General features: G+C 55.9%; 1 protein-coding gene across 1 annotated transcript; it reads right to left on the bottom strand.

The window, feature by feature from the left end:
* Nucleotides 1–708: 708 nt before the first annotated feature.
* Arrdc5 (arrestin domain containing 5) lies at nucleotides 709–7,103 on the bottom strand. The gene is made up of 3 exons (XM_076859209.2): nucleotides 6,851–7,103; nucleotides 5,257–5,462; nucleotides 709–1,245 (listed from the first exon to the last, which is right to left on the bottom strand). Exons 1-3 carry the CDS (start codon nucleotides 7,101–7,103, stop codon nucleotides 709–711), a joined length of 996 nt encoding a protein of 331 aa, XP_076715324.1.
* Nucleotides 7,104–10,332: the final 3,229 nt, after the last annotated feature.

Raw genomic sequence — 10,332 nt, 5'->3', positions numbered from 1 at the left:
CGTGGGAGAGCTGCTCCGATGGAGGTCCGCTCCTGGTTCTGAGGAATCCCCACCCTGCTCTGCACAGTGGTGGCACGTTGGCAGTCCCACCAGCAGTGTGTGGATGTGTCCTTGGGGCTGGGGCCGCGGCCCAGGGGTAGAGCACCTGCACGAGGCCCTGCGTTCAAATCTCAGCACCACAAAAATAAACATTGTGTCCATTTACAACTAAAAAAAAAAAAAAAAAATTTTTAAAGTGTTCCTTCCCCCAGGTCCTCGCCACGGTTGAATTCACCGTTCCTTGTGTTCTTGATAAGTGCCATTCTGACTGGCCGAGATGGAGTCTTGAGGTGGTTTCAATTTGCATTTTTTAATCGCTACCGATGGGAGGATCTTTCTTGAGAGGTGGCTGTTCAAACTGCAGGAACGCAGGCCAAAGGTCGTGTCCTGCCAGGACCCATCAAGGAGTCACCCTGCAAGACAAAGGGCTTCTGGTGGCGGCTCGGTGGCCACACCTGTCCTCCCAGCGGCTCCGGAGGCTGAGGCTGGAGGATCACAAGTTCACAGCCAGCCTCAGCAATTCAGTGAGACCCTGTTTCTAAATAAAATATATAAGAAAGGAGGGACTATGGCGCAGAGGTTAAGTGACCCGGGGTTCCGTCCCCAGTACCAAAAAAAAAAAAAAAAAAAAAAACAAGACAAAGTCCTGGTAGAGTCAGATAAGCTTTACTATCTAGAGGTCTGGGCATGTGGTCCAGTGGGTCCCGGCTCTCCACCGAGGGAGAGCTGGCAGCTGGAAGACTCAGCGGGCATGCTGGTGATGACGACGGGCACCTTGGCCTTGACGCTGGCCAGAGACCAGGGCAGGTGCACGGTGACCACCAGCTCGTAGCTGGTCCGCATGATCTGGTCGTCCAGCAGGGCGCTGCTCACGGACAGCACAAGGGGCAGGCTGAAGGTGCTGACCACCGTGGTGCTGCTGAAGGCGGCGATCTGCGTGTTGGCCTCCTGCCGCAGCAGCTCATTGCTGTCCCCGCGCCACCGCCGCTCGGCCATGGGCGTGAAGCCCTCGTACTGCATGTGGGCGTAGAGGGCGAAGACCACCGTCCGGATGCACTTGCTGGTCTGGTTGTGGATCTCCGAGGTGAGCACCACCTTCTCCCCGGGCATGAAGGTGTTCCTGTCCATGCGAATCTGCAGGCACACCCTGCCCCGCCGGCAGCAGTTGTAGGACACCTTCTTCTCGGCCTGCACAAACAGGGGGTCCTGCAGGGGGAGGGGAACGAGAGTGAGGGGCTGTGGCTGGGAGGCCCACCGCCTGACCCACATCTGTCCCAAGAGCTCCTCTCGGTACTCCCCCAAGCCTGTCATCTCTCCCAGCTTCCTGTGGTCTAGGCTCCTGACTGGTCTGAATATCAATGGCCTTATCTGCAAAACAGTCTTAGGAAATTCCACAGAATCCCCCTCCCATTATTCTCTGGCTGTGTGACCTTGGATAAGTGGCTTGACTTCTCTGAGCATTGTTTTTTTCTGGAAGACAGAGTAATATCTTACAGTCTAAGAGCAAGACCCTGGGCTTAGGCAAATGTTTCAATGATACGCATTCACTAGGAACTCCATTTTGAATTTTAAATACGGATCCCGCTCCCCGCCCAAGCAAACATATTTTCTTGTGAGTGAGCTGCAGCTCCCAGGTGAACCCCACAGTTGTGAAGGGGAGCAGCCAACGTTGTACAGCGTGCCGTGTTGCTAACACGAGGTGCCTGGGTCAGCTACATCATATGCATTTTACAGTCAAGGATATTTTCACCTTATGACCGGTTTATGGGGACAGGACCCTATCGCAAATGGAAGAACCAAGAACCATCCATCTTGTTCATTTCCAGGACAGCCACTGAGAACCCTGCAAAATGACCTGTCCCTCCATCCCCGCTCCCCCTGCATCCCACAGGAGGGCTGTGTGGACCCCTGCAGGCGCTGGCTCTGCGGCAGGGGCTGCTGGGAACCTCGCTGGCGCCCCACAGTGCACGCACAGGCACACTGGGTTCACTGTTCATCTTTTCCTTTTCTTTGCTGGGATGGACCTGCGTCCTCACTGTCCTGGGCCAGCACTCCACCACAGCACGCACCTGCTGTCTGTGATAGGTCCAAGGGTCTCCCGGGAAAAGCCTGGGACCAGACCTGGCTCCTGTCTGGGAGTGGGGGGATATTTTTTTTTTATATTTATTTTTATTTTTTTTAAGAGAGAGAAGAGAGAGAGAATTTTAATATTTATTTTTCAGTTTTCAGCGGACACAACATCTCTGTTTGTATGTGGTGCTGAGGATCGAACCCGGGCCTTACGCATGCCAGGCGAGCGCGCTACTGCTTGAGCCACATCCCCAGCCCCTGGGTGGGATATTTGTATCGAATTTACTTATTGAGTGTCTCTGATCTGAAAATCTGAAATGCTGCAAACATCCAAGACTTTTTTTTTTTTTTTTAGAGAGAGAGAGAGAGAGAGAGAGAGAGAGAGAGAGAGAGAGAGAGAATTTTTTAATATTTATTTTTTAGTTTTCGGCGGACACAACATCTTTGTCTGTATGTGGTGCTGAGGATCGAACCCGGGCCGCACGCATGCCAGGCGAGCGCGCTACCGCTTGAGCCACATCCCCAGCCCATGTTCTGACATTTTCTATTATTTTCTTTCATTAGAAAACAGGGGCTGGGGCTGGGGCTCACTGGCAGAGCACTTGTGAGGCCCTGGGTTTGATCCTCAGCACCACATAAAAATAAATAAACAAAAGAAAGGCATGCTGTCTGTCCATCCGTCCATCCAGACAACCACCACCCATGGGTTGCAGGGACTGTGGGTGACTCCCTGGGAGAGCGCCTGCCCAGGCTGCCAGGCCCTGGCTTCCCGGCTTGAGACTGGGGGCTGAGATTCCGGGGAGATCCATTGCAACACACCAGACTGATTTTTTTTTTTTTTTTTTTTTTTTTTAGAAAGAGGGAGAGAGAGAGAGAATTTCAATATTTATTATTTTTTTAGTATTTGGTGGACACAACATCTTTGTTTGTATGTGGTGCTGAGGATCGAACCCGGGCTGCACGCATGCCAGACAAGTGCGCTACCGCTTGAGCCACATCCCCAGCCCCCCCCCCTTTTTTTTTTTTTTTTGTACTGGGGATTGAACTCGGAGCCCTGGGCCACTGAGCCACATCCCAGCCCTATTCTGAGTTTTTATTTAGAGACAAGTCTCACGTAGCACCTCGCCCTAGCTGAGGCTGGCTTGGAACTGCCATCCTCCTGCCTCAGACTCCTGACCCTGGGATGACAGCGTGCGGTACGCGCCCGGGCCTGCCTCAGCCTCTCAAGGACCTGGGACGACAGGCGGGTGCCACCACACTGTCGTATTCTTTTGTTTTATAAAACATGGAGTTGGGAACCCACCCAGTCCCTCTCTCTCTGATCTGTCCGGAGTCCAGGCCGAGGTGCCTGCATGTCACTACAGTGAGACTGCAAAGCGCCACCTCCTTGGGTCCTTCCACGGTTTGCAAAGTGCCGCTCTGGGTCCACTGCTGTCCCTCTTGGGAACCTCAGGCTGACCCCTGACCCCTTCTGACCTGCCTTCCACCCCGGGCCTCAGACCCCTGCCTGTCCTGCAGCCTCCTAAACCCCAGACTCAGGGAGAGTTTGCGCATGCGCATGCGCGAGGCCCCTGCAGAGCTTAGGAACCTGGGGCCCCAGGGAAGCCTGCAGTACTGACCAGGGCCTGCGGGGCCTCTTTTCAGTGCCCAGCACCATAAAAATCAAAAATAAAAAAAAAAAAAAAAAGAAGAAAAAGTAGGAAGGAAGGCCCGAGGGGAGGACGGGAGGAGGAGTGCCCAGCGATGGGCAGCGCAGCGGCCTCCTGACCCCAGCCCTCCCTGGGTGATGACTTAGCTCTTGGTCTGCTGGCCCTCCTCCTGGGCCTGACCCCAAGCCTGCTGCCAGGACTCCCCGTGGGTGGAGGGGGGTGTTTCCGTGGAACTGGGCACTTCCGGCTCCTGGAGGTGCTGTTGCCCTGGGCCTTGTGGCTAATGGAGGATCCACTGGCCGTGAGGCCCAACTTGTGTCCTCTTAGTTCCCATGGGCACCCAGAGAGGGGGCAAGGCCTGCAGAAGGTCACCCCGCGAGCAGGGGCCAGACCTGAACTCAGGCTGCTGGCCCCAGGGCCCTTCCACACCTCTAAACTGGCCCTCCTGGAGGCCCACCTCCCTGTGGGCTGCTCCAGAGGTCTCTTCGTCACTCAGATAATCACACCATCAGGAGGTCCAGTCATCGCCCTTGGAATGACCTTGGAGGCAGCAGGGCCAGCCTGTTTTACCGAGGAGGAGACCAGGAGTGCCCGCAGGGCAGGGCAGCAGGAGGGGCCTGCCATCCCTCCCCCCCCAGAGAATCTCCAGGGCCCACTCCCCCATGACCTTGATGCTCTGATGACACAGATCTCCCTGCGGAGGTAGGTGACCTTGACCAATGTCATTCCACTGCCCCAGCTTCCCCTCTGCACCAGGCCTCAAAACGGGATTTGGGACAGCCTGGCGCTCAGGTGACCACAGCTGCACTGTCCTTCCTTGTCCGGGGACTGAAGCGCCTTCATTTGCCTTTTAGGGACACCAGCTCTGTGTCTGAGGACTCAAATGATCGGGGGCCACTGAGGGTCCGGCCTCTCTCCCACCCAGAGGTCTCTGGGGCTTCTGCTTGGTTGAGTCCGCGAGGGCCCCCAGCCCCGTGTGGCTTTCTCTGGGTGTTGTCCTGGGCACTGCAGGGAGCTGAGCAGCGCCCCGGCCTCCCCTGGCTCCGTGCCTGGATTCCCCTCACGACACCCACCAGTGTCCCCCAAAGCCCACTGTCCCCTGACCGGCCACACTGCCCTCTCTCCTCCTTTCCTTTTTTGTAGACGGACACAACACCTTTATTTGTTTTTATGTGGTGCTGAGGGTCGAACCCAGGGCCTCGCACGTGCTAGGCCACCACGCCACCGCTGAGCCACCACGCCAGCCCCTCCTCTTTAAGGCCACTGTTGACCTCTGGGGTTCTGGGGAGCCATCCCTGGCCTCTTGTCCCCCTGAACTGCCATGACAACCCAGTGTGTCTCCAGACATCCTCAAGTGTCCCCGGGGAGGAGAAGCACCCTGGCTTAGTTCCTGGCCTGGTTGGTGGCCACCTCTCGTGAGTCCTCTGGGCTGGGCAGCTGCTGGCACCCTGGCATCTCCCGTGGGCCCGTTCCCCCCGCCCCCACGCCCCCTTGGCACCTGGAACGACTGATCCGGGTGGAAGTCCGAGGTCCCTTGAATCAACAAGTAAGTCCTCTTCTTGGCCAGGACGTGCTCGCGGCCCATGCAGGAGGCTTGGATGAAGTAGGAGATGTGGCCGGTTTTGCTGGAGAAGGTGGAGGGGAGCCTGGGAGGTAAGTTGAAATGGAAGTCAAAGGTGTGGCTGCCTGCACTTAACCAATTATCTGAAAGCAAAACACACCGAGGCCATCAGAAGGTTCTAGAATCTTCTTCTTCTTTTCTTCATTTTTTCCCCATTATTTATAGTGTTTGGACAGGGAGGTGCAGGTTCTGGGGATGGCTCCTCTGTCCTGAGCTAAACCTCTCTCTATACCTTCAAGGACTTCCTCTGTCGGCCCATAAACAGTCGTCCCTGACTGGATTGGAGAGGGACATAGCTGGCATGGTCACCCCAAAGTATTGATGTGGACTCGCGCACCCCAGCTCTGGGCTTGAGAGAGCGGAGGTTGGGCCTGGACGAGGTGCTGAGTGCCTGTCATCCCAGCAACTCGGGAGGCTGAGGCAGGAGGACACAAGTGAGGCCAGCCTTAGCAATTTAGGAAGGACTTGTCTCAGAAATAAAAAGAGCTGGGGATGTAGCTCAATGGGAGAGGGCTTGCCTAGGTAGGACCCTGGATTCCATCGATACTGAAAAAAAAGAAAGTAAGTGGAGTTCGGACCCTCAGGATTCAGCTAGGATGTGCTGAGCACCTACTGTGTGCCAGAGAGGGTTTTAGGCCATGTGTATATGGCAGGGGGCAGGACAGATAAAACTCCTTGCCTTCAGTGAGCTTGCAGTGCAAGTGCCTGGTGTACAGTAGGAGCTTAAAGTTTGATCTTGTGTTTTGGAGCTGAGAGTGGAACCCAGGCCTCATGTGGCCAAGCACATGGTCTGAACACCAAGCTCTGCCCTCGGCCCAATGTCTGCTGAGGAGGGGGGCGCGGCTGCAGGGCCCTCTCCCATTTCTATGAACTTCCTGTTTCTTCCTCTCCATCTCTCCCCAGCCTGCTTTTCATGGCCAGTCGCCACAGCAGACACAAAGGCCTGAAGTTCCCAGAGACCTATCTGCTGCATCAGGTGCAGGGTCCCTGCCTGGTGCTTGGCACAGATGGACGTCTGTTCAGCACGGGCTTCAGGTCGGTGCTCGGGAGGGGAGTCCAGTGGCTTGGAAACGTGGAGAGGTGGCGCGGGACGTTGGGGGTCTTCCAGAGAAGGAAGCGCTTCTGTCCTGACTGAACGCTCGTCAGTTCTGTGCGCCTGGCACTTTTTATTTTTTAATTGATGATGAGCCCAGGGCGCTCTCCTGCCGAGCTACACCTCCAGCCCTTTTTATTTTATTTTGAGACGGGGTCTCATTCGGGTGCCCGGGCTCCAATTTGCAATCCTCCTGCCTCAGCCTCTGAGTCGCTGGGCTAGGGGTCCCCACTGCTCCCGGCCTGGTGGTCTCTCTTCTGCCTGGCTCCTCCTAGGGTGGAAATTGTTGTCCCCAGTCCCGCTAGGGGTGGCTGGTCGACTGTCTCGACCTCCGGGCCCCGGGTCCCCAGGGCTCTGGCCTCGGCAGCCTCTCCTTACCCTGCACCGGGAACGTCTTCGTCTTGTGCACGTAGTCGGCCTTATTGTTGCAGATGACCTCTCTGCTGTAATCACGGGAGGCCCCGACCTCCTCGTTCCACTCGACGTAGCCCCTCCCCACGAGCTCCACCTTCACCACCGGGTCCACCAGGGTGCTGTTCAGGGTGAGGATCACCTGCCCCTTTAGGTTGGAGCCAGCCAGGTACACTGCATCCTTGGGCAGCACTAACTCGATGGACCTCACCATAGACATGGGGGTTGGGGTGGTGGGGAAACATCTTTCCCCTCCCCCAGGCCACCAAGGTTCCGGGTTCCTTGGCCATAGTGACATCATTTGTCTATGACATCCCTGGGCTCACAACTCCAGGAAGGGGGAGCCAGGGGCCAGGAGGGAAGGCCGGGCTGGGCGTCCCCGTGTGAGCAGCGGCTCAGGAACTGGGTGACCCTCGTGGGTAGCCCGACCGTTTTCTCTCAGGAATAACCAAGACCCAAACCCTCACAGTCAAGAGGCCACTGTCCCTGCTGCATAGAGAGTGGCCTGTCGTCGACCGGGAAGTCGGGGGCTTGTGGGGGAGGATCCTTCCAGCCACCCTGGTGCGGAACACATCCTGGGCTCCCTTCACAGGTGGAAGGAGAGGCCCAGAGAGGCCTGAAGGCATCTGCCGTCCTACCAGGGGCCCCCAGGTTCGGTGCCACGTTTGGTCATTTTCCTGTTGAAGGCTCTTCATTATCTGGTCTGTATTGGAAAAAAAAAGTTGTAGATGGGGACAGGACACGGCGTCTGATGGGTACTGCAGATGCTCAGGTCCCCTGGACTCACCCTGGACCCCCAGACCACCTGGAACCCGTCCTCTTGCAGGACTGACATTTCTCCTTCAACCTGCTCTCCCGCACTGGTAAGTCCCTTTAGAGGGAGACTGTCAGGGAGGTTCGTGCCCACCCACGTGTGCCCGACCCAGACCAGCAAGGCTAACGGTGGCGTCAATAAAAGTTTGTTGAGTGACCCAATAGCCTCCGAGAGTCTGTTTGCACGAGGGCTGGTGCCTCAGCAGGGAGGGACATTGAGGCAGAATGCTAGCCTGTACCCACTCTAGCTATCTTTGCTATAGTTTGCTTTATTTTATGTGACAGCTTTTGGGGACACTGACACCTGACCATTAGTTTGTGAATTTTTTTTTTTTTTTTTTTTTGGTACCAGGGATTGAACTCAGGGGCACTAGACCACTGAGCCACATCCCTAGCCCTATTTTGAATTTTATTAGAGACAGGGTCTCACTGAGTTGCTCAGTGCCACACTTTTGCTGAGGCTGGCTTTGAACTTGTGATGCTCATGTCTCAGCCTCCTGAGCCACTGGGATTACAGGTGTGTGCCACCGCACCCTGCATGGTTTGTGAACTTCTTTTTGAGATGCCTGGAGTAGTTGTTTGGTATTTCTGAGTTATTAAACTCAGCAGTTATGCACTTGAGCTAATATGATGGATTTTGACATTCTCAAAATGATTTTGGAATTAGAGTCCTGTATGACCATGCAGAGAAAGCTGGATGCCTCTTTCTGGGTTAACTTCAGATGACCAAGGTGCCTGGCCCATCCCCTGCACCGGGTGTCCATCAGGAATACTGCCCCTTCCAGGTGTTTCTGCAAGGGCAGGTACACTTGGAGGATAGACCAGGATCTTTTGGAAGATCCCTTGTGCCTCACAAACCTGGGCAGGTGTGCTTGATCACTGCTCACACCTGTGGTGTGATCAACATATGGTTGATGGCCAAGGATCCAAAATTGGGTTCAGTGGCAGTGAGTCAGTCTCGAAGTTGGAGATAGTGAACAGCAACCTCTGGACTATACATATTAGATTGTATGAGTTTCCTATGGCTCTGTAACAAAAGGTCAATAATGCAGTGGCTTGAAACCACATAGTTTATTTTCTAACAGTTCTGGAGGTCAGAGGTCCAAAATGAGTCTTAGTCTAGAATCAAGGTATTGCTGGGGCTGTGTTCTAGCAAAGAACCCTTGCCCTTTGCAGCTTCTGAAACACCCCATGCCTGGCCTCTAGTCCTCCTGATTCTCACCTGCTTCTAGTATTCTATCTTCTCTGACTTGGGCTTCGCGGCCTCTCTCTTCCACACATTAGGACCCTTACAATGGTATGCCATTCAGCTGGGTCATCCCAGGTAACCTCCCCATCTCAAAATCCTTATGTGGCTAGGACCCTTTTGCTGCCGGAGGTACCACATTCACAGATTCTCAGGGGGAGGATGTGGACCTCTTCAGGGCCAAGGCGCTAACAGTGGAAGTAGCTCTGGCAGAATGGAAGTTCTGCACTGCTACAAAAATCTTATACAAATGAAAGATGAAACTCAACTTCCCGCTACTCTGCTGTAAAGGAAAGACTGAATGCCTCCAGGGGCCTTGGAGGCCTTCCCTGCCACCCCTCTGACCTCATCCGGGCCCCCCTCCCTGCCTCAGCCTGTTGGGTGCTCCTAGTGCCTCCTTCCTGCTCCCCAAACCACTGTGGTGGTTCCATCTGCCCTTGGATCTCATCTGCTCAGAGACCACAGCCTTTACCCTGAACCCAGATCCTTCTCCCTGGCCCCCTTGTGCCTGCTGGTGGCTCCCAGCTTCCGTGGACTCTCCTGGCTTCACGGCCCTAGGTGCAAACCCAGATTCACTACTTTATGCAGGTCTCGCCGTGTTCCCTGACAGGAATACCTGAGACCACCAACCTGGGAGTATGCCTTGCCCAGCATGGAGCACCCTGTCCAGTTACTGGGTGGGTGCCCAGCACAGGTCACTTCTGTGTCTGCTATCAGTGGCCAGAATGGAGCAGGCCAGGCGGAGGGGGCAGGGCAGCCCTACCCGCCTGGACAGCCAAGAGAAGGCGGGAAATCCAAGCGGGAAGAGCCAGTGAACAAGCCCTGCGGGTGGTTAGGGTGGGAAGCCGCCGGCAGGTCCTGACGCAAGGCAGTGGGGCTGTCATGGGGTGCAGCCATCGGGGTACAGGCTGTCTCCTGGGGATCCTCACATTCTTCTGCAGTGTAGATATTGATTCCGGCCTTCTTAGCTCTACTGGTCAATGTGTGTCCAGGGGAAGGGGGCTACGGCAAGGCAATGGACTTAGTAGATCAGCGGGACTCTATTCTGGGAGTTCCAGTCCTGGGAGGGAGTCCCCCTAGGGCTCCTGCGGACAGGATACACATGGCGGGGAGGCCTGGGTCCTGCCACAGGGCCCCCCTGGCGCACTGGGCGCGCCCTTAAGAGAGCGAAGGGCAGGGAGGGGCCGTGGCCAGCTGGGCGGAGTTAAGGAGGGCGGATCAAGGCAAAGCGGGGCGCCCCCCACCCCCTTTCTTGCTTCCCGCCACTGTGGCGGCCAATCAGGAAGCAGGCACCCGCCCCCCAGCACAGCCTCCGGCAACTCCCAAACGCCAGTTTTCGCGGGAAAAAAATCAGAGCAGCTGGCAGCGCGGCGGGCAGCGTTGGCCGAGT

Source organism: Callospermophilus lateralis, chromosome 1 (assembly GCF_048772815.1).
Source record: "Callospermophilus lateralis isolate mCalLat2 chromosome 1, mCalLat2.hap1, whole genome shotgun sequence".
In the NCBI taxonomy this organism is placed as follows: Eukaryota; Metazoa; Chordata; class Mammalia; order Rodentia; family Sciuridae; genus Callospermophilus; species Callospermophilus lateralis.
The sequence above is the reverse complement of the archived record's forward strand: the minus strand, read 5'-3'. Positions and strand labels throughout refer to the sequence as shown.